At 34.1% G+C, this 25,609-nt stretch overlaps 1 protein-coding gene across 3 annotated transcripts; it reads right to left on the bottom strand.

Moving 5' to 3' along the window:
* Positions 1-16: 16 nt before the first annotated feature.
* Positions 17-25,609, bottom strand: INTS14 (integrator complex subunit 14). Of its 3 annotated transcripts, none has more exons than XM_051980846.1 (12): positions 25,472-25,609; positions 18,174-18,454; positions 17,075-17,182; positions 13,523-13,678; positions 12,789-12,907; positions 12,243-12,385; positions 9,857-9,949; positions 8,500-8,641; positions 7,727-7,860; positions 5,643-5,761; positions 4,838-4,903; positions 17-845 (listed from the first exon to the last, which is right to left on the bottom strand). In XM_051980846.1, the coding sequence occupies exons 2-12, from the start codon at positions 18,393-18,395 to the stop codon at positions 594-596; spliced, it is 1,554 nt and encodes a 517-aa protein (XP_051836806.1). In that variant the 5' UTR covers positions 18,396-18,454; positions 25,472-25,609; the 3' UTR covers positions 17-593. The 3 variants fall into 3 exon arrangements, with proteins under 3 accessions (XP_051836806.1, XP_051836804.1, XP_051836805.1); XM_051980844.1 differs by having other exon boundaries at positions 8,500-8,644; positions 25,472-25,608; XM_051980845.1 differs by lacking the exon at positions 25,472-25,609 and adding an exon at positions 19,765-20,096 and having other exon boundaries at positions 8,500-8,644.

Raw genomic sequence — 25,609 nt, 5'->3', positions numbered from 1 at the left:
TCTCCAAGTGAAGCCATTTTGTAAAATCAAGCATTTTATTGTTCATTTACCTTAAAACTTAAAAAAAAAAAGCCCCAATCAATTTTATATGTATTAGATATTTGGTCATTGTTTAAAACTGCATCTTAAAATACAGTATCATCAGTATCCCCATTTTGCTTAAGTTCTAACAAGGGCAATCTCTTAGTTGCCTGAATTGTTCATTCCAAGTGCAGATGTTAAAAGAAAACTTGTCTTTTGCTGGTTGGCTTTTAAAGCAGGAGAGTAAACACCTTTTTGGAGATCAGAGAAGGGAGAGCTCCTACTGATGAGTTTTCATACACTTGCTCATGGATAGAGGGAGCTCCACTCCCAGCCAAAGCTGCCTAGGAAATTTGCATAGCAGAAACTGTCCTTCAGAAACCAGGGCCTTTGACACTCAACTTCTCTCCAACATGGAAGCTAAGAAGTTAACTACTTCTAAGAATTTTTTTGGAGATTCTTTAGACTCAGCTTAATGATTCCAACCTAATGTAGAAAGGTTTTCATCTCCTGACTCCCCACTTTGAAAATCTCTCTCTTTTTAAAGGAAATGTTTCCCAAACAAGCCAATTTCACATTCTTTCAGTACTGCTTCCAGAAAAGTCTGTCTGAAGTGGGGTAATATTGTGATCATAGGCTGCATAATCGGAGGTACCAGTACTGGCCAATTTGAGTTGCCTGGCAGCATGGGATAATTGGAATGCAGCATCAGGGTGGGCTGTGTCAGGGAGAAGGGTGCACTCCCTTTCTAGCATGTCAGCTACTCCTTTCAAGAGATCCAGGAAGCCAAATGCCAGGGCAGCCTTCCGTAAACGGTTCAGCTCCTGAAACAAAACACAAATAAAATATTTTGGAATGAGTCATTTCATTAAAAGAAAAAAAATATTTATTAAACACCAACTATGTGTTATATGCTGGAGACATAAATACATATGTGCACCTACAGAATAAATATGAAGAGAATAACAAAGTAGTGAGCTGCAAGGTAGTTTGGGAGGCAGAATTCTAGCAGTTTGGGAAATCAAGAAAATCTTCAGGTAAGTGGTTCTTGAATTGAGCCTTGAAGGAAGACTAGAATTCCATGAGGTAGAGATGAGATGGGAATGCATTAGAGGCATAGGAGAATCACACTTAATTTTTAAAGAAATAGTTATCACTTTGGGAAGAAAAGTGGTAATTTTTTTTTTTAACATGTTGAGTTTAAGATGTCTCTAGGATATCCAGCTTGAAATGTCTTCATAGGCAACTAGAGATATAGAGATACTGCTCAAGGGAGAAATTAGGACTAGATAAACTGATCTCTGAGAATCATCTGCACAAAAATGAACATTTAACCTGACTGAGATTACTAAAGGGGAGTACAGAGAGAGAAGAGGGACCAGAGGACCATGGTTTCATGTGTTATATAGATGATAAGCCAGCAAAAGAGGCCTGAGAAAACAAGAACAGCTAGTATTTAAAGGTCCATCTGTACTCAGAAGAAATCTATTTTCAAAAGTTTTAGAATGCATTTGCCAGTATTTTTTTTTATTTGTTGTGTACATGCTGGTGAGTGTAAAAAGCCTAATAGTGATATGAATACAATATCTGATGAAAATAAAATCAATTCCAGTTATGCTATCCATCAGACTGTGACACATTTGGAAATTCTGAGCCAAAGCTGAGAGTGCACAAAGATATTAAAGCTTTGCTAATGAGAGGCATGGCACAGCCAGAGTACTCTCAGGCAGAAAACGTGGATTATGTTCTGAAATCAAGAGATCATAATTAGGGAACCATATCTATTTAAACATGGCATCAATAGGCTATTCTGTGATGCTCTTTAAATGAATTTCACTTATTCTGGAATGACAAGGGAATCACAGGCCATTAAAATTTCATTCTTTGGATCTTTACTATTTCTAATGACCCTAACGCTATCTCTAGGTGTTTTATAATTTATAAATTATAAATATTTTATAAATTTTTATTTATTAATTTATAAATTTATTTTTAAATTTACAAATACTTATTTTTCACAAGTAGTTTTGTGAAGTAATTCTGGTAAAACTGTTAAAAAGTTTGGGGTTTCAATGAGAGTGGGGAAAGGAGGCTGGCTGAACAAACAGTGACAGAAATTTAACAAAATAGGCAATAAGACAACAAATATGAGGAATTCATAGAAAAGTGTAAGACTTATGTGGAGTGATATAAAGAAAACAACCTGGATCAATTCACAATGACTATGATATAAATGAATACAATACTAAACATGTGAATTTGGATCAAATTCAATAACTAATGATGAAATATCAGGTGAAAAGGTGGGGGGCTACAGATGCACAATATTGCATATACCCATCATTAATGGTTACTGTGTTGCTCAGTTTTGCTTAATTGTTTTTCTTTGTTACAAGGAGGACTCTGCTGGGAAATGACTAGCATAAAAAAAGGTATCAATAATTTTTTTTTTTTAAGTTTTGAGCTAATTGAAGGCAATTCCAATAGACTTGGGATAGAAAATGCCATCATGTCCAAAGAGAAGATGGAAACCAATTATGAATTGAAGCACAGTATTCTCACCTTTTTGTTTGTTTTTTGCTTTTATGGTTCCGCCCCCCCCCCTCCTTTTTTGGTCTGATTTTTCTTGCATAACATAAAAAATATAGAAATATGTTAAAAAGGATTGCACATATTTAACTTATATCAGATTGCTTGCTGTCTTGGGGAGAGGAGAGAGGTGAGGGAGGATAAAAAAATTTAGAACACAAAAGTTTTACAAAAATGAATGCTGGAAACTATTTTTACATGTTTTTGGAAAAATAAAATACTACTGAAAAATTTTTTTTAAAAAGAAAGTTCTTTAGGATTTTCAAAAATAGAGCAAAGACCACAAATATCCAAGTTTTAGAAGTTTAAATTATCTCTCCAACTACATTATGGAATTCCAATTTCTAAATTTGTTTTGTACCTGCAAATAATTAACAACAGTTTCGTAAAGAAATATTTCTACCTGAATTAATTTTGTAAGAAACTAAAATTTAACTTCCATGTGGATGGTATTCAAACAATTGCAACCTTATTTACTATTTATGAAATATATTTCTCCACTTTTAAAAGTCATATGATAATAAAGAACGAGATTATAAATAAATTAGAGGAACATAGGATAGTTTATCTCTCAGACTTGTGGAGGAGAAAGAAATTTGTGACCAAAGATGAACTAGAGACCATTACCAATCACAAAATAGAAAATTTTGATTATATCAAATTAAAAAGCCTTTGTACAAACAGAACAAATGCAAACAAGATTAGTAGGGAAGTAACAAACTGGGAAAACATCTTTACAATTAAAGGTTCTGATAAAGGCCTCATTTCCAAAATATATAGAGAACTGACTCAAATTTATAAAAAATCAAGCCATTCTCCAATTGATAAATGGTCAAAGGATATGAACAGACAATTTTCAGATGAAGAAATTGAAACTATTACCACTCACATGAAAGAGTGTTCCAAATCACTATTGATCAGAGAAATGCAAATTAAGACAACTCTGAGATATCACTACACACCTGTCAGATTGGCTAAGATGACAGGAAAAAATAATGATGAATGTTGGAGGGGATGCGGGAAAACGGGGACACTGATGCATTGTTGGTGGAGTTGTGAACGAATCCAGCCATTCTGGAGAGCGATCTGGAATTATGCCCAAAAAGTTATCAAACTGTGCATACCCTTTGATCCAGCAGTGTTTCTATTGGGCTTATACCCCAAAGAGATACTAAAAAAGGGAAGGGGACCTGTATGTGACAAAATGTTTGTAGCAGCCCTGTTTGTAGTGGCTAGAAACTGGAAAATGAATGGATGCCCATCAATTGGAGAATGGCTGGGTAAATTGTGGTATATGAATGTTATGGAATATTATTGCTCTGTAAGGAATGACCAGCAGGATGAATACAGAGAGGCTTGGAGAGACCTACATGGACTGATGCTAAGTGAGATGAGCAGAACCAGGAGATCATTATACACTTCGACGATATTGTATGAGGATGTATTCTGATGGAAGTGGATTTCTCTGACAAAGAGACTTAACTGAGTTTCTTTGGAGAAATGATGGACAGAAACAGCTACACCCAAAGAAGGAATACTGGGAAATGAATGTGAACTATTTGCATTTTTGATTTTCTTCCCGAGTTATTTTTACCTTCTGAATCCAATTCTCCCTGTGCAGCGGGAGAACTGTTCGGTTCTGCAAATATGTATTGTATCTAGGATATACTGCAACATATTTAACATATATAGGACTGCTTGCCATCTTGGGGCGGGGGGAGGAGGGAGGGAGGGAGGGGAAAAAACGAAACATAAGTGATTGCAAGGGATAATGTCGTGTAAAAATTATCCTGGCATGGATTCTGTCAATACAAAGTTATTATTAAATAAAATAAAATTAAAAAAAAATAAATAAAAGTCATATGATACCTTATTAACAATATTACTATTCTTTTGTTTTTCTCTTATGGCTCCTTGAATCTTTTAAGATATGATAGAAGTAACAATTTCAAATACATTCAAGCATGACCTAAAAACAATAAATAAACCTGGATAATATAATTCAGAAAATAAAAAGTTTTGAGTTACAGTCCTCTAAGATTCAAATCTGATATGAGTTCACAAACATTTAGAAGTATCTCATCCTATTGACAAGAATTCCTATCTAAAGGCAGAAGGATAAACTAGGTATCCAACTGTCTTAAAATAGCTTATTATCAACCAATCATGTCCAGCAGGACCTTGTTCACGTAATCTAACCCAAAGTACCTGATCCCATCATTCTCACCTTATAGAATGTTTGTGTTTTTTCAGGCAGTTTTCTTGCATTTCTTAAAATCTTTTGAACATCTGTCTATTAAAGAAGGGAAAAACTTGTTATTAATCAGGTAGGGAGAGGAGGAGTGGAAAAGAATGAGAAATATTTCTAAATGTACAAATTAATTAAAAGAATTAAACTTAATAGATCTTTCAGTGTGAGATTCCTCATTGATTTTATTTCTATTTTTATTTAAAAATTTTTTAAATTAAAAAATCTTTTTTTTTTTTTAAAATAGTTCTTTTTTCTCTAGGGGCTTTATAAATGAACATGAAGCACTCACACATACTCTTGGGAGGCAGGTCAATCTAAAAACATCTCATAAAAAAGAAACACATAAAACTTTTTAAAAGTCTAAAATTATCCAAGTACATCTGTGATAAGTATAGCTGTGGTTTTCTTTTTGGTTTGATGATTACAGTCACATTTCTGAAATTTCAAAAGTTCTGTACATATTTCCCTTTCATGAGTTCACTCGCCTTCTTTCAAAGGAGACTCATGGGTATATGGCTGGGAGCTGACTAGACCAGAAGGGAAAATTTTAAAAGAAAGAAGAGAAGGAGAAGTCACAGGATGAGCAAAAATTCTCTTCTGGATCCTATAGCCCAAATGCCTCTCCTGATTTTGCTTATTTTGGAGAAACAAAGAAAATGTGCTGCAGTGGGCAAAAATTACAGATGTTTGAACAGTAGCTCTATCACCACACATCCCAAAATATGGGAACTTCTGAATCACAGCTCCAATCATCAATGACAAAGCAAAGAGAATGATTTACCTGTAAACCACTTGGCTTAATCCACACAGTCACATTCTGGGCATAGCTGCGCTTGTTTTTAGGTTGCAAGGGGAAAGGACTCTTGTTATCATCTTCACCATAAGGATTTTCTTTAGCATCTTAAAGAAAATGAAGCTTTCTAAAAATAATGCTCTCTAACAAGCTTAGTTCAAATTCATTGCTCCAAATATGAAGTTAAATTTCTAATCAGTATATATAATCTAACAACAACAACAAAAAAAGGTTAGAAAAATTAAGTTTAAATTATAACTAAAGTACTCACAATCTTCTATTAGGTCAGTTTTCTATAAAAAAATTCCAATAGTTTTTTTCATTAACTGTGACAGGGCTCAGGAATCTTTTTTATGGAAGACTACTATCTTAGGTCACTGACCCAAAGGAAAAATAAAGTGAGGTTCACATAAGCAAAAAAGACATTGTCCACTTTGTTTTAAGAAAGAATTAGAAATCCACTGTACTCATTTTCTTTTAGAACTTAAGAATAAGGAACATATAACTACAGAAATGAGCAAGAGATATAAAGAAAATGACAAAAAGACAAGCAGAGGAAGAAAGACTTAAATGGAGAAATATCTCCATCTTGTGGCATTTTCAAACATTGCCCCTAAAGACTCTTAGAGCCACTATTTGCATAAATGGAAATATTATTAAAGGACACCTGTCTCCTGGTCCAAGTATTTTATTAATTACAACTTAGGGGTACAAGGCAAGTTCTTTACCCCCCATTCATGGCCTTCTAAAATCTCAACTCAATGCTTTCCATTTATACTCATGCTAACTATGCAACCCAATTTTAATTTCTGGCCAATATAAACATTCTTTTCTAGGGAGATCAGATTCCACCTATATCACTCTCATTCTCATATAGTACTTAATGCCAACAGTATATATTTTGGTACTTGATTATTTACTGTCTTATGCTGTCTTAATGTTTTTTTTATGTGGTCTGTGTAACGGGACTTAAAGATTGCAGGTTTTTCTGATAAGTTGAGAGCAAATTTAATTGGAAACTATGCCAATCCAAAAAGTCTAAGAATTAATTTTCCACATAATGGATGATATAATAAACTCAGATTCTCTGTCTTAAATAATGCCTCTGTGTATGTATGTATGTGTATGTAGCCAACTTCCCCTCACTGTACTAGATTCCTTTACATGCCATTTACTGCTGTAAAATGGGGTAAATATGGCAATGGTAAAGCCGAGAGGCTAACAAATTAGCACTGAAATAAGGAGTAACTTGATGGTTGTTATCATGAACACTTCTTCTCATAAGACTATAGAAGTAGACAACAAAGGGGATTAGGGTCACTGAATTTGTTACTTCAAATAACGCAAGCCCCTTTTGTTCAGAGAAACCTGCTGTGCATGCCAACATTGTTAATCCTGGGACATGGAACATAACATGTCTAATACCATTTGAATACCTGTGTATCCTTTGGCTACCTCCATTTAATGATTCACTCTTTACGGTGAGGATGTCAAGTGGTTTCTTTTCCCCAAAGCCAGAAAGACAACAATATATTAGACTAAGACTGTATACCTTGTCTATCCAATGACACTATAAGCTCAGTAAGGGTACATATGGTAATTATGTTTCTTCTATATCCCCCAAACACCTATTAGCATGTTAAGGAAACATCATATGCTAAATAAATTACTGAAATAAATGGAGAGAAATTTGGAGATAGGAAATTCTACTTCAAAACCCTTGAATTCACATACTCCAAAGGATTTTTTGTAAACTTAAAAATTTTGTAACTCTTTACTTTGCAATAATTTGTCATTTTGAGATTTTGTGAATCTTTATTTTACAAAATTAGTGGAGTTTTGAATATCTCATTAATGGGTTAAGTTCAAAAATGAACTTTTACTTTTTTTTTTTTTAAGTTAGCTTTTCTATATCTTACTAAAATAAATATGAATGGCTTATTCCACATTCAAAAATACAGTGAACAAGAGGGAGTTCACAGTCTTCCTTAAGGAATGGATATGGTAACTAGAGAACTTCAAAATAAGAGAAAAAAAGCAGAGGACTAAGTAGGACCTTATAAAAGTTGTACCTGAAATTGGCCCCAGTTGTGCCATTTTCCCCAACCAAGGGAGAGGTTCTGGACCAGGTTCAAAGAGAGACATCATGAGATTTGATTTCTTCTTGCTGTCAGCTTGAGAGTATAGCATTCCATGCCACTCAGGACTGTGTGAAAAAGAGCCAAGACCAGAGGAACATCAAAGCTAACCAATCCAATCTCAAACTTGTTTACCCCAAACCTCAAATTAACAAGTCTATATTCATTTTTTTTGTCTAAAAAGTCAATTACAACATTGATATAAAATCCTCAGTCTGCAAAAATGTTTCCTGTATGCAGAGCTATTTCTAGAAGAGGCCTAGAGTTAGAGCATTCTGATTGTCTTCTAACTCTCATCTATACATTATACATATAACAAGAGATATGCCTATATATATATATATATAAAAACTATAAATGTATATCTATATGCTATATATTTTAACAATGTGTGTATATATATCAATAGACATATATATATATAATACATATCTATATAGAAATATTTTCCCCTATTCTTAAGATTCTTTTAGAATGAGAACTTGTCACTAATATGTGTGTATATATAATAAGCATATGCATGTATGTATAAATACATGTGTATATATATCCATGTACACTGAACATATAAATACATAATACCTAGAATAAACCATATTTCCTTCAATTCTGAGAAGCATCTCCTTCTGAATCAGAATTTCTAAGACAAGAATAACCTTTAGATAGGCCCTTAAAAAAAAAAAAAGATAGACCCTACAGATGCTTACCCTAACTGAACAATGGCTACCATTCCTTCTACTTTGAGGCTGCCATGGAGCAGGACACAAAAGTTGGGTATTTTACCAGCAATCTGATTAGCTGAATTTTCATCTTCATTATCATCAGTGATGCCTGTACCTACCTCATCACCTTCTATGCAAAAACAAAGAGGGAAATTGGTCAGACAAAGTTCAAATACAAATTCCTTAAAAAATTAGAGGAAAATGATTTTGTCATGCAATTATACATTTGTGTAATCTTTCTGGAGAGCAATTTGGCAAGATGAATAAAAGTTACAAAAATGTGCTAATTCCAATTATGGAATACACCAAATACACAATATTATACCAAAAGAATTTTTTTTCAATAAAAGAGCTTTCTGTTACATGTAGTTGCAAAAAACTGGAATAAACTAAGTGACCAACAAGAGGAAAATGATAACATAAATTGTTATTAAAATGTATGGAATACCATAATGTAATTAATATTCAGGAATATATGAGGAATGCAAAGAAATTGAAAACCTTTCTAAAATGATACATAAACAAAAATGCAGAACCAAGCACACAAACTAATCATGACTATGAGTACTTAAGAGGAAATCTGAATGTAAATGAATAGACAAAGAATCCTAATGGAAAGTCAAAGAGAATGAAAAGTCATGATTTTTTTATGTTGAAATTAATCAATTTAAATATAAGTAAACACCACTATGCAAAACCTAAAAAATGTAAAACTGAGTTTTCAAAAGGATCCTTAAAAAGGAGAGGAACCAACAAAGAAAAATTCTACTCTGCAGTCTCAGTGTGCCATACAGATGACCCTAGGTTTTTGAAGGCTATGACAACAGAATACAAGTTCAGGCAGATCTGGCACCAAGCTGGAACGACCCTGGATAAAGGCTAGTGATTATATATTGCCTGAGGTCCAGCCCAGATAAACTTGGGAAGCTCATCAATAGGCTGAATAAGGAATATTTTGATCACAGACACTCCCAAAGTCCACTTAGCCATTCAAGCCAGAGGGAGTCATAATATGTATGTGGTAGACAATGGAAGTTATAGAATGCTTGAGTTTTTCAATTATGTTTTAATCTTCATTTAAACAGAGAAAGCTTCTTGAGATTCAGGACCCTTGAATGCCTCATAGCAATTCATATAATATCTTGGATCCTAAGGAATCTTAGAATGATTGAATGATGATACACTGTTTTTCTGATTTTTAGTTTTGCTTTTTTTAAAGACCCAGTGCAACAATTTCTCCTTCACAATCCTATTAAGTAAATACCCCTCTTTAAGTTCATGGACCATATGAAACACATTTGGATTATGACATACATGCCCCAAAGTTAAAAGGAGAACTCACCTTTGTTAAGAGCAATGGGTAGAACCAGATGCCGAGACAAAACTGGGGGGCTTGAAATATCAGCTATGTCTATAAAACCCACTATTTCCAGATCTGCAAGTAAAGATTCAACATAATTTTAATTCATATGATAGGCAGGTTCTAAGCATCTGTCCTATTTTATTTAAACATAAAAATGGAAATTTCAGTAATATAATTTTTCAGCTGAATTCAAGTGTGATGAGATAGATGGAAAAGTTATTAAAAATTCCTGTTTTTTTTTTTTACAGTATCTTCTTAATTAACAAAACTTCTCAAGAAATGAAAACAGTTATATCTTTCTTCTAATGAATTCAAGTAACATTACACAGATGAAGATAAAATTCTCTATAAAAATATATGGAGTGGAGTTCATAACTGCAGACATAAATTCAAGGAATATCCCGATTGAAGATCCCTAAAGAGAGTTCAAACAGCTTCAAAGCAGATCTGATCAGCCTTCTTTGAGGAAGATGGCAGTTTATTTATTTAGTTTTTTAAAGGGGAGGAGAATGGATTCTTAAATGAAGCAATAACTTGAATCCTAAACTAAGGTTAAAACCAAAAGTTGATAAAATGGCTTATGAATGGCTAAAGTTTAAAAATTTTTCTTTTTACTTTATGAATGAATAGTGTTTTAGATTTTTTTTTAACTATTTTGTAGTTACACTGTATACACACTGAAATAATTCTTTGAATTTACTGAAAAATTAAATGAAAATCAAAATCTTGCTGTTAAAAACTAAAGACATATTTCTGATGCATCAACGAGATTTTGAAGGAATAAAAAAATGAAGACACTTGGAGGAAATGCATCATCAACCTAACAAGTAACTTATAATGTAATGTACCATGAAGAAAGCAACCCAATAAATAGGACTTGAAATATCAACTATAGCTATAGCTAATTCTGGCCAGGATTCTATCACCAGAAAAGACTATCAGAAAAAAACAAACCAGAAAATCCAAAAATAAATTAATTTCCTCAAACTCTTAAACTCAACTTGACACAGGTTTCACTTCAGCTAATTTCATATTCAAAGGCTAAATGGCATTTCCTCTTCCTACTTTTGTCATTGTTCCTTTGAGAGATCATGAGACAGCTGATAGTGTGCAGGACATGGAGTCAGAAGCCCTTGTTTTGGATACCATCTCAATCATTTACTTTGTAAGCAGAGGTACAACATTTCAGCATTCATAAGCCTTAGTTTCCTCATCTGTAAAATGATAATAAGAGCACCACCCTTTATAAGATTGTAGTAAGGTTCAAATGAAATAGTGAATATAAAGCACTTTGCAAATATTACATGTCAAATGTGAACTATTATTATTTTCATTTTATATTTTTCAATTAAAGTTTACAATATAATTCAACACATCATTTTCACTTAGCCATGGTACTGGCAGCAGAACAACAGCTTCTAATATATTTTATAGCTAGAACAATTTCTGTGATATCTCATTCATTCAAACCCCTCAGGGTCACAGAAAAAAAAACCAAGATCCATAAAAATGAACTGAAAAGCTCAGGGGTGGAAGGATCAGAACTGAAGCCTGTATAGTGACTTTTAACACTTTACCTTACCTATGGCAATGATTGTTATATTGAAATTCTATAGCTCACCACTAAGATTCAATAATGACGCCAATCCTAAAGATTTCACAGCATTTAGGCAAGTGTCTCTGAACATGGCTTTCAATTGTGGGCACTAAGAATAAGAACGATAACAAAAATAGTTAACATTTATATAGCATTTATCTATGCCACACATTGTGCCTTTACAAATATTATCTTATTTGGTTCTCACAACAACCCTGGGAGAATAGGTATTATTATTTTCCCAATTTTACAGATGAGCAAACTGAAACAAATAGAGATTAAATTATTTGCCCAGGAACACACAGGTAGTAAGTGTCTAGAACTGGACTTGAACTCAGATGTTCTTGAGTTTAGGCCTGGTTTTTTTGACTTAAAGCTGGAAAAACCCTTAGAAATCTTCTAGCCCAACCTCGTTTAACAATGAGAACATTGAGATCCAAAAAAGGTGAAGTCTGTCACATTTTAATACTTGTGTGCTCTTAATAGTAGCAACTGGGCTGGCAAAGTGAGGGCTCCTTTGACTTCAAGACCCATGTTCTTTTCCCTATGAAATTAATCTGTATTCTTGACATAAAAATTTCCAAACTGGTGCCAGACATTGAAACTTCTTGTCCAAAGCAATTTCTGATAACAACACTGTGTGTGATCAGTATGTTATTGTATGTTATGTGTCACACCTGGAGCAAAGAAATAGGCTAGAAAAGGGAGGAGAAGCTCAGTAGAAAAGAGGAGAGAAAAATAATACAGAAATACATTTTTTAAAATTACCTGTATTTATTACTTTAGGAATAGGATCAATTTCTTCATCTATAATAAAAGGTTCTGGTCTAGGGAAGACTTGCACATCAGATGTTAAGTGACCACATTTGAGAACAGCATGGAAAGGTGTATATGCCAGGTCTATCAGTTTCCTAAAACATGATGATTCATTATTAAATGCTAGTGTAATTTTGAAAAGTAATTGAAAATACTAATTAAAGATATAAAGATGTATTCCTTTAAGATAATTCCACAACAAATCTAATCAATTGATTTGTAAAAATGAAACATGACATTTTTAATATAGGAATTTATTTTTTAAAAGCCCAAGAGCAAATTCATCTTTGAAAGTGATGAATTATTGTGGAGAGATAACCACAGACTTTACCATTTCATTTGTATTTAAAAAATATCAGTTATACTCATCATTACATCTTTAAAATGGACATGGGGAAATATAATGGAATAATTCAAAATAACAATATAGATGGTTCTAAATACAAAATTATAATGACAGATTATAAGAAAGTTGTTATATTCAAAACATAGACTCACCCAAACATAGACTGTACATTCTTCAAGCACAAAGGACCATCAATGGTAAAAATCTGTCCTTCACCATTGTTTAAGTCTATGAGTTGTTCAAGACAATCTAGGGAATCTGAGCTCTGGAGCTACAAAGCAGGAAAATTTCTCTTAAAAAATGCAGAAAGCGCCAAATAAATATTAGCTCACTCAGGTCAAAGCCATGATAAAATAGATAATGGAAACCAAACTATTTTATGACAAACAAGAAAAAAAATATCTAACAGTATTGATTGAAGGAAAATAGGAAAGTAATTTCATAAAATGAAACTATAACTATTTCACTCTCTCAGGTGAACAACTGGTTTTTATTCATTATTTGCCCTCCAATAATTTCAAAATATTTTTTAAAACAACCTCTGGTTTGTTACTGTTTAAATATTAAATGACTTCTTCAAGTAAATGCAAAAACTGAGAAATGTTTATTAATGAAACATATACGAGGACAACATTTCTCAAACTACGATTCAAAGTCTACTTCTTTCAGTATTTCTTTAGGCAAAGAATTGAAATACTATTTAGCAGTAAAGACATTTTCCTGTGAAAGAGAACATCACAACCATTCATCATCTAAACTTTTCCTGTGAGAAACAGCCTATATTCTCATGGTAACATAGCAACAATATAGAATTTTAAAGCGTATTTAGGAGTCCATGAAATAATAGTTACTAGTTCCAATTCAGTGTTAAGGTAGAAGAATTTACCTCTTCCAAATTTGCCATGCACATGATGTATAACTTAGATGGAAAAGGGAAAGGCAGAGGAAATCTATTACTGTCGCTTCGTTGAGTGTGAGAAGCTAGTGAGTGGCGCAGCGAACCTCTCCCAATGCCTAGGCATCCATCGGTTACTAGAACAACCTATTTACAAAAGATGGGAAAGATTTATAATTTAAGAAATATATACTTAAACAAAAAGACTTGACAATGTTTTAATTTTTCTTAGCTGCTTTAGCAATTAAAATCTTCTAAATATTTTAAAACTCAATACCTCCTGACCTTTTAATTTCTTTGTTACATTTTGAAAACTAAACTCTTATCTCTTGATTTAGGGATTGTCAGCATGAAAATCAGCTCACCTTCTTCATTCTAAAGCAGTCATACCTTTCCACTCAGATCATACAAGAAGAATAAGGGTCAGACCCTTGACATACTTCTACTGAAAGGTTGGCAATCTCTGCCCTAAAATGAATACATCCAAACTATAAACTCCATAAAAATATTTTCTTACACTTTTAATACAAAAACTTTGCAAATGCATCCAGCTTTAGCTGCAGATATTAATGTACTCAAATGTGAAGAGGGGGCAGAATTGCAAAAATTATTAATTTTTTCATGATTTTCTAAGTATTGTGAAATTATAGCACACTTTTGTAATGTATTCTCTATTTGCATACAGCATACTTGCTTTCAGTCTTCCCTAACTGGATATTTGGTAACAATGGACCATCAGTACAAGATTACTTATTTGCTTATTAACAACTTGTAATGACAACAAAATGGCATATGCTACTTCGAAGAAAGAACAACTTCTAAGGAGGGGAGGACATCTGAAAGGGCAATATGTCAAGGGGACAGTCAATTTACTAGAAGGTAATTACATCTTCCAAGTAGCACCAAATGTTTTAAGTTTCATCCTTTACACAGCTCTGCCAGATGCTATAGGATAATGAAACATTATATATGATGTCAAAATGGGAAGGGTGTGCTACATTCAGATAACAAAGACATATTATAGCTGTCTAAAATCTTGATAACCTACATCTCACGTTAAACCAAACTAGTCTAGTAACAGTTGATGCAAAATGCATTATTATTAATAAGAACTGCCATTGGTATACTGATCTTCTTACTAAACAACAAAATTGTTTTGAGTCTGAATTACTAAAAGATTCATAAAGCAATCCTAGAATTATTTCAATACAATTCAACAACTATTTATGAAGTTCCTGGTATGCAATCCCCACAAAGTACTATTCTACTGTGGAGGAGGTGACTCTAGGGGTCTCCAAGGCTAAGTCAGGGGCCTGTGAACTCTGCCATGTTTTTACTACACTGGAATTACTATGAGCAAACTGGTAATACTCTTGACTTTCTGAGGACCAAAATAATTATTTATTACCAGTAAACTGACCACACAGTGATGAAATCTTTATTCATGAAACACAAAAAAATACAAAATGGTCTTCAATCTATGAGGTTCCATTTCTGCAAGACTAAACTTAAAAAAAGGGGCACAGAGTGATAAGAATAATGGTTTAATTACCATCTATAAACATGAGTGTTGGAACTCTAAATACACACTAATTATAAGAAGAACTGAATCATTTTGATTTTGACATTTCTGCTATAAATGGAAACATAAAACAAAGTAAGTGCAGCTAAGGAAAAAAGAAGTTCGGTTTCTCACTATAGAGACAAATAAAAGCATCGGTTCAACTACTTTTATCATGTATCTAAACACAACAGGAAAGATCATTCAATAGAACATTTCCTCATCTGGTATTGCAAGGTACTGCGATGCTTATAGCAAACATTTTCAGACTATCACAAAGAAAATGCAGCTTGTATACTAACTCAGATCTGTTGCAGGTGATGAAGAGGTAGAGAAGTTTAAGAAAGAATTTACTAAGACCCCATAGGAGAGGAGAGTAAAGCATATGTTGGAAAATATGGCTCAGGGCTAAAAAATGAGAAATAAAAAGGCTTGTAAACTATACAGAGGCCTCAAACCTATGAAACATGAAAACCTTCACTAAGAAAATCAGTAGGTGCTCAACATGTCAAGTACTAAGTAGCCTCATCAAAAGTAAAACTGATGATATTCTAATAAAAAGGAAATTAATAACCCAATAATGTGACTATCATTTCTGAATCAACTATATTTAAAGACAATCAGCTTTTGATAGCAAAGCCAAAATCAATAAAAGGAATAAAAATAAGAAGCTATAGTATATAACTGAAACAATTCCAACATAACCTATTTAAACATATAGCTAATGTCTCTCAAAAGATTGTATTTGTATTATTAAGAGGCCAGCATAATACCTTTGAACAATATACTTCATAGGATCTGTGAGCCTACCATTTTGGATACAAATAGAACAAATCTAATTTTTTTTGTCTTCCTGGCTATCAACTGTTACTTTAAAAAATTAAATTTTATTAAAAATTGAATATTAGCATAAATAAAACCAACTAAATTTTAATAACTGTTTCCATTTATCAATATGATTTTTGTAACATTCACTTTTCTTCATATATGTAGTCCTCATTTACATGTTTTTCATTCTTTTGGTTCTGCTTTTTTCATTTTGTATTATTTCAAAAAGGTCTTTCCAGATTTTTTTGTAGTCTTCTCAATTGTTAGTCTTCATTTCATTATAGTATTCCATTATATTAATGTTACACAATTTATCTGATCATTCTATTGTTGGACATTAAGGCTATTTCTAGTTTTCCACAATTATATATATAGCTTTGACTGTTAATTTTCAACTTATCTACTTCCAGAGGCATCTTAAAACAGGGCTTCTTAAATTTTTTTCATCAGCAACCTCTTTTCTCCAGAGAAATTTTTATGTGACTCCAGGAATATAGGTACACAAAGAGATATATAAATCAAATATTTACTGAAAATAAATCACAATTTTGCAATTCCCACATTCAGTTACTAGACCCCAGATAGGATTATGACCCACAGTTGAATAAGAAGCTGGATTCTAGAAGACCTCTTTGCTATTTCTATCTTATTTTAAAGTGGAAAGTTTTTAAGGGAAACCAGCCGGTTAAATTATCATTTCAATTCCATATCCAAGTGTAGGTAAATAACTGGTTTGAGGTTCTCTTCTACTCCTATTTAGTAAGGCATGTTTTGTGTGGTGTTACAGTCTAGCATTTCAAGCATGCTACTAACATTTCACCCTAAGGAAGTGATATTAAAATTTCACTGGAGCATATTTTTTTATTCTATATAAAATAGTACTAAATTTAAAATAGCAAAGAGTACAGTTTCCATTACATACATAACTTTGCTGCATTTAAATATACAACTTAGTGCTTTCTTTAAATCCAGATACCAATAATAAGCTTGTTAAGTAAAGTTACAGATATCATGTAACAAAGACTATAAAAAAGAAATTATATAACAAATTTTTCTCTATATAGCAAAGTTTATATAAATTATAAAACCTATTTTTTATCAGATGTTTCATTGATTAATATTTTAAATTCAGTGAAAAGAAAAGGAATTTTTACCTGGCAAGGAATTGAGCCACCCCATTCCTGTTGAACAATATTGCAAACACCAAGTAATGCAGACTCTAAGCATGTTTTATCATAATCATCCATATTACTCAGTGCTTCCTGACAGAATAAAAGAATTACTCATTACTCTTCACTGCATTAACTAGTTCAATAAAAACAGCAAGAATTGTTCAAGATGTTAATATTTACATAAGAAATACTATATTCCTAATATCCAACTAATTCAAATATTAAATTATCCTCTAAAATAAATTGTGAGAAGTTTAAAACTTTTTTAGATATAGTGCAGTGGATTATGAAGTCAGAAAGATCCAGGTTCCCATCCTGCCTCACTGAGTAAATTACTTAATCTCACCTTCTACATCTATAAAATGAAGATAAGGAGACTACCTCCCTCATAGGATTGTTGTAAAGATCTATTGTATATAAGGAACTTAGTGAACCTTAAAACTACAATACACACATGTGTACATATATGTGTGTAAACTCACATATATGAGATACTATTTTGAGTACTATTACTAATAAAAAGAATTTTTAAAACTTTTCCTTTATTCATTCCTTTTACTTGGTGGGATTTTGAATAGCCTATTCAAGTTTACATCCTTATGATTATAAACTATAATTAGGCCAAAATAACGAACATTAAACTTGGAATTTTAAAAAAATATAGCCAATGATTCCTAGAATTTCTAAATCCCTAAAAAAGAATATCTCACTTGGGATTTGAAAAGAAGGGACTATTTGATTGTGAGTTCAATACAGAAAGAAGTGGCTACTTTTTTACATTTTTCTCTCTGGGGATTCTGTCAAAATTATTGAGAAGAATTGTGGTACAGAGAACTCAATCTTTTAGTTTTAAGATCTATCAGAAGATTCTATTCTACCACTATTTGTAGATACCTCCTGCATAGTTATTCTTTAATATTAAGGATTATTAGTCTTGCAATTGCAGATATACCGTAAAATATTTCAATGCTTGTGAATTCAATATGTTTGGTATAGAAAATATTCTATTTCTAACTTTACTAGTGCTTAGCAAAATGTCTGATAGTTAAGTACTTAATCAATGCATGCTGATTAATTTTACCTGAAGAGTGTTATAATCTCTTGTAAAAGGGACCATTAACTCCCAAAGTGAAGAAAAAACCACCAAGGCTGTAAACTCAAGCTTATAATTGGTGGCCATGTGCTCAAATAACATAGTCAAACCATGGGCTGCTAGGTGTTTTCGCTGATATTCTTCTGATCCCTCGATAGAGACAGGTCGAGTCATAGAGAGTGACACATCCATCACCACTACCGTCGGCATGATGAAAATATCTGTATTTCCAAGAGGCAATTGCACACACCGCTATAAATGAGAAAATGCTGCAAGAAAAAAAAAAAAGTATTCTGTTTGCATTTAGAAAAATAGGCTATTTTCTACCAGAGACAAAAGGGAAAAAAAGGAAACCCTATATTCTAGGATTGTGAGAAAAGGATAAACTGAGAATTGGAAGATAAATGAAAGATAAAAAGAAAATTTAAAAAAAAAATCAAGGAAGCACTTCTAAAATGATTTTGACCATAGATCACTCCTGGGTTTGAAATATATTGCCAAAAATAATAAATGATCATTAGGTGTGAGGTTGACAAACTATCACCGGAGAGGGAAATATTGCTTATTGCTAATCCCTTGTTTAGAAGATCTGGACACATGGAATTTTAAGGTAAAGAAAATTGGGAAATTAGGTTTACTCTCATATCTTCCCAAAAGAGCTCCATGTAGTAAATACTGCACATTTAACATTTTCAAGAAGAAAATATAACTTACATTCAATTTTTCTCCCAAAATTACTAGTCATATTAAGTAGATCATAACAGTTCTAAAGACTCCACTTTGGAAAATACTGATGTAAGTTAATGATAGAATCACTACAAAATGTACAATGAGGGGTTAGCTAGGTGGCGCAGTGGATAGACCACCAGCCCTGAAGTCAGGAGACCTGATTTCAAATTTGACCTTAAGTGTCTACTTAACACATCTTAGCTGTCTGACCCTGGTCAAGTCACTTACCCTCAATTGCCTCAGGGGGAAAAAAAAGTACAATGAAATAATTTTAAATCATGAGTTGATCTTGAGTAATGTTTCTGTTAAAAAGCAAGCACAAGTTTTGTACTTATAAAAAAACTGGAAACGATGCAAACCCCCAGAACAGAGGCTAAGCAAACTATAGTATAATTGGGCCACACAACACTATGTAGCTATTAAATGTCAACAATGTAGATTCTTTTGATATATGAAAATGTGCACATATAAGAAACGTTAAGTAAAAAGAAAATCAGAACAAAAAGTGGTATACATATATTGAAAACAATGCAAAAACATACATAGATCCATTAAAAGGGTTCAGAAGAAAATGTGATGAGATCTAGTTTCATGTTCATTTAGTTCTTTTGCCATAAACCTGCTAGAATTTCTCATTTTAAAAAGAGCAGCAAACATCTCATGTGGATATGCTAACAAGTATTCAGGAATAAACAAAAATAAGGCAAACTCTTATGCTGTTTTTATTAATTCTTAAGTTATACATGTGGCCCCCAACAATCAAGATACAATCCCTAAGTTCACGAATAAGAACAATTAAAAACATAATTAGGTTCTTACAGCAACACAAAAAACCCTTTTGAACACATACTGTTTTCTAAAGAAGTATCAGGAATATGTAGAGAGGTAGACACCCCTGCCACCCATTCTTATTTACTAACGAAATCTAGTTTTTGAAAGTTGATTCATTTGCTGGGTTCTTCAATACTGAAAAAGATATCAAAAATATTCAAAGTTAAATCAGGTATAAGAATTTCCCTCCAATGTCTTTGGAGCAGGGTGATGGTTATTCTTCACTACCTGACAAGGCTGATACAATAAGACAATTTTGTTTCTTTAAAACATTAATTGGTTTCACATACTTTCTGGCCTTCTTGGCTTCCCATACCAAACTAACTCTCTTAACCTGGGGATCCAAACACAGAAGTCCATCTTGTCTGTCTGTGATAAATTTATAAACACACACACACACACACACACACACACACACTCTCACACACACACACACATACACATATTCTGATACCTTTCGTTTGTATTAGATTTTATATATTTTAAAGTATATTTGGACAATGCTATAAGATGGCATGGTAGAGAAATGCTTGCAGATAACTAAAGGGCTCACATAGGAAAGGGCAGTGTAAAAATTGGCAAAGAAACAGAGAATATACTCAGAAAGTCAAGCAGGATGGTTAAGATCATGCCATATAAGGAAGAAATAAATTAAACAGGGATTTTTCCCTCTGAAATGAAGAACTTGCTAAAGGTATTTGAATCCTTTGAATCCTTATGAAGCACAATGAATAGTGTGCAGGGCTTGATGTCAAGAAAAAAATCAAATCCTGCCTCACATATCTCATAACTGTCAAACTGAGCAAGTTACTTACCTTCTCTTAGGCTCTACTTCTTCATCTGTAAAATGGGCATAATAATCCTCTAACTCATAGGTTTGTTGTGAGGAACAAGTAAATACTGTGTTAAACTGGAGATACAAATATTAAAATGAGATAGTGCCTACTCTTAAAAAGCTTATATCACAATAAGGGGAAATAATATAAGAGTGTTAGCTAAGAAAAGGTGTTTAGACTTAAGTTGGGGATGGTTAGTGGGACAATAGGAGACAATCTAGGGACAATCTATTGGCAAACCAAGAAAAGAATGAGCATTTTGGAAGCCCTATACCCTCTCTTCAAGGATCTAAAAGGTACACAGAAGAGAAATTAAAGACTGTTTTATTTGAGTCTAGAGAGCAGGAGTGATAGGTGGAATTTGCAAAGGTAGCAAGGGTGAAGAGCTGAACTCTACATTAGTGAGAAGAAAATAAATCTACAGTAGTAGGAATGTAAGATAAAGGGAATGACTCTGGAGTCATGCTCCAGTTGATAAAGAGGGCTGAGTAAAGGGAGAGGAAAGGAAGAAAGGCTGGAGGTATTCTAGTGGGCAGCATTCAAGCAGCAATATATATTCATTTACACATAAGTAGTCAACAATATCTATTATGTATTAATATTTGATACTAATAATCACACAAATAACTGTAAAATTTCTAAGGGACCAGCTTTATTTAGGGTCTACTATCATTCCTCTGGATGACAGCAGATAACTGACCCTAAGCAATAAATATAAACTTCTCTGCATGTTATGTATGTATTCTTTGGATATCTGTGGAGTAGTGATAGAAGCAAAATGTTTCTATCAGGTGTCATGGAGGGAGGATGATTAATAAACAAAAGCTGTAACTCAACGTTAGAGCCAGAAATCCCCAGATGAGATTTCCTTCATAGGTTTCCAAGGAATTCTTAGAAGGAGAATAACTGCCCAGACTACAACTTCTAACTAGCCCTGAATGTCCATTAACAACACAACAGCTTTGAGGAAACTATCTTCAATTTTAGAATTAGACATAATTTCTGCTGGACAATAACACAGGATTTACCCTGGTAGGAGGGAAGCCAACAGAAAAAAATCTATCACTCCCATCCAAATATCGCAGAATCATAAAATATTTGAGCTGGAAGAGATCTTAGAAATCTTCTAGTTCAACCTCCTTATTTTAAAGAGGAAACTTCTATTAAGAAGGGTGAGGTCTTAGATCTGAATTAAAGGCAGAACTAGACCCTAATGCATGATACTATTATTTCTGGTTCTTTTCTAGTTACAACCACTCATTCTTTCTCCCTAAGATGCTTTTTGTTGTTACTGAGTCCTATCTGATGCAGGATTATATATCTGAGTGAGGAAGGATGAATTATATGCAAACTTCCACCTTAATACTCTCTGGATCATTAGTTTTGGGGATGTAAAAAAGGGAACACAAAAACTATGCAAGGAACACAAAAATCTCTTTGTTTAAAAAAAAAGTCACAAATAATTTACCAATTGGAAATTCACAAGTTTTAAAACCTCCCTTTTGAAAACATCAGTTTAAGTTTAAGAATCTTGGACATTCAACATTATTAGTATCAATTGTTTCAATCCAATCAATATCACTTGGAAGACAATTGTGTTAGTGAAAGAAAGTTTTACTGGAATTTGGAGTTGAGGAAAAGAAGACAAGAAAGATTATGCTTAGCTACCATACCAAGCCAGACTCCTACTTTTACAAAACCCTGCTCCATAATCCCATGAATTCTTTCTTCCATCTTTATTATGACTATTAATAAAGAGGTATACTTCTGAGTGAGGAAAGCCTACCTTCTTAAATGTTAAGAGTTTCTTTCCTCAATTCATCCAATATGAGTTGATTTTATTTTTTTCTAGATTGTTTTATCCTACATGAAGACTATTTTGACAAAAGTCAATATAAATGAGATATACTGCAAGCAAGCACTTTGTAAACTTTGAATCCTTATGAAGCACAATGAATAGTGTGCAGGGCTTGATGTCAAGAAAAAAATCAAATCCTGCCTCACATATCTCATAACTGTCAAACTGAGCAAGTTACTTACCTTCTCTTAGGCTCTACTTCTTCATCTGTAAAATGGGCATAATAATCCTCTAACTCATAGGTTTGTTGTGAGGAACAAGTAAGTATATTTAAAGCATTTTGTAAAACTTAAATGTGTTGGTTATTTTATAAATGAAATTGTTACCGTTATAGATCTGTAGAGAGCCAGAACTCTGAACAAGTATACTTGAAACAAAGGCGTTAACTCAGTGGAATTGATGAGATAATGGTTCTCTAGTTCACATACATATTTAGTACTTAGTATGGTGATGTAATGGTTCTCTAGTTCATACATAATTGGTATGCTGTAATGATGTAATTACAATAAAGTATATAAGGGCTAATAAGAAGTGGAAGAGAAACATTCTATCTTTGACCAGCCTCATGGTGGCTGTCCTGCCTTTGTCACTTCTCCACCTAAAGACCAAGGCCTGTCCGAAGGACCTCCAGACAGCTAGCCTGGACATTACAGAGATCTAGGAAACCACCATCAGAAGAGTAATATAAGACCATAGATTTAGAGCTGAAAGGGATTTAAGAGATCACCTAATCCAATCCCCTAATATTATAGAGTGAAGAAACTGAAGCTGAGAGAGAATACATTATGGCCCAACGTAGTAAGAGGCATAAGGGCAATTGGGTGGCCCAGTGAATAGATTGCTGGGCTTAGAATCAGGAGTCTAGTCTCAGATATTTCCTATCTGGATAACACTGGAAAAGTCATTTAACCTTCTTTGCCTCAGTTTTCTCATCTGTAAAATGAGGCGGCTCAGGAGGAGGAAAAGGCAACCAACGCAGTGTCTCTGCCAAAAAAACTCCAAATGACGTCATGAAAAGACTGAACATGAGCCAGAGATGGAATTTCAATCTAGATCCTCTGATCTCAAATCCAGTATTCTTTCTACTTTACTGGAATCTAGCTCTAGTTTCCTCTGACAAAAGAAATGGTTCTGTACTTAACCTATTATACAGGTGCAAACAAAAACTTGAAAGATTTAAAATTGGAAAGAACTTTAGAATTTCAACCCTTTTCTTTTCACGGAAGAGAAAACTAAGTTTCAACAAGATTAACTGATCTGTCAAAGGTCATACAGCAAATCTATGGCCAATGCTGAATAGAAAAATTATATTAGCTGAAGACCTGTTAGAATCAATACAAAGAACTGAAAACCAAAACACAATTTAGGCTGCCCAAAAGGAGCTTAAGTGAACAAAAACAAGAGGAGTATGATTATCTACTTCTGAAGGGAAAAAAGAAGAGTTTAGCTTAATCTAAAATTTCTTATCTTCAATACTAAATTGAAAGTGGTATAACATTTAATCTCAAGGCAACTCTAAGAACAACATTTATAGTAGTATTAAAGTTGCAAGAGAGGTAATGTATTATGACTGAATGAACTACAGATGGAGTCAGAAGAGTTGAGTTCAAATAGTAGGTCTGTCACTCCCTACCTGTGACTTAGGATTTAGAATTTTACATCCAGGGAGACATGATCATTGTGGGGATGAGGAAACTGACACTTGGTCTTGTCCAGAATTGCTACTGTTAGGAAGGAGCAGATACAGGATTAAAACACTCCACCACCATAACACTGCCTTTTACTTTTTCTGAACCTTTGTTATCTGTTGGGAGGAGAGAGGCACAGGGAGAGTCAGAGAGACAGAGACAGAGAGGGAATAGTAATACCTGCCCTATCTATCTTACAAGACCTTTGTGAGCCTTAAATGAAATATGTAAAGCACTTTTTAAATGTTTCTAAAGAGAGCCAGTTGTATACTGGAGCAAACTGGTTTAGCAGAATTAAAATTTCCTTATTTCAGTTTTTTCACAGCTCAGAGATTTCTTGATAAAGTTTTGCTGATTATCTAGACTTAAGTGGAGAAATGTTAAAATGCAGATTATTAACATCCGCCTCCAAAATTTGACTGTTAATCATCTACCATTATTCACATTTAAGATAATGATATTTTGGTCTAAGGCAAGTAAGTCACACAACCTCTCTTACATTGGTTTTTTCTCAACAGAAGAAAGGAGATGATAGTTTACTTGCAGTCACCTCACCCGGTCGAAGTGGTCAAATGAGGTCACTTGGCCAACAGTACAATGTAACACACAACTGAGCTTCAATAGAATGCTCATAGAACGTAAACTCCAGGAGGGGAGGCACAGGTCTTTTATAAACTTCCTTAGGATGCTTCACACAACCAGGCGCTAAACAAAAGAGTTGACAGACTTTTTTGTCTTTTCAGTGTCTGACACAAAGCAGAGTCTTCATAAAAGCTAGCAGATAGAAGGGTGAATGGTTACTTGCATTTAGAATTAGTAAAAGGCTTGAGGCTTTCAGGTCAGTTAGGGTGGGAATTCAAGGCTCCTTAACTTCTTTTCTCTCCGGATGGGGGCGGGGAGGGTGGGGAAGGGAATCCCTTTTGAATGCGCTCAAGGCAGTTTGAGGAGGGTAGTCTCGAGGCAGGGGGCTTAGGGTGGGGGTGGGAAGTCTCTGGCCCCCCAGAAGGGTCGCGAGCCGACCCTCGGAGCCTCCCTTCACGACCCAACCGAGGCTCCGGCCTCCCTTCCCCCCAAATTGAGGTACGGGCGGAGGGAATAGATTTGGGAAGGGAGCAGCCGTTGGCCCTGGGGGGTGGGGCAGGCCGAGGCCCAAAAGTTGTGGGGCCCCAGCGAGCCTCGAACGTGGGAGAAAACGAGACAGGAACCCGAGCAAAGTGGAGGCCCCCCGGAATAAGGGGAGCCCGGACCCTGAAGCCACATTTCCCCCACCGCGCGCGCCTCTCCAGACACCGTGGACCCCAGCGGTCCTGCTCCTAGCTCTCCACTCGCCTTCTCTAGACTCACCCCGCGCCCATCGCCTGCCACCGCGTCCGTCGATCTAAACCTTCCCTCTCAGCACCAAGGCCGGAACTTTGGGGCCGCACAAGGAGGAGACCCGGGGCAGCGGCAGGCAGCCGCGGGGACTGCGTGCCCAGCCCTGGA

This window comes from Antechinus flavipes, chromosome 2 (genome assembly GCF_016432865.1).
Source record: "Antechinus flavipes isolate AdamAnt ecotype Samford, QLD, Australia chromosome 2, AdamAnt_v2, whole genome shotgun sequence".
In the NCBI taxonomy this organism is placed as follows: Eukaryota; Metazoa; Chordata; class Mammalia; order Dasyuromorphia; family Dasyuridae; genus Antechinus; species Antechinus flavipes.
The sequence above is the reverse complement of the archived record's forward strand: the minus strand, read 5'-3'. Positions and strand labels throughout refer to the sequence as shown.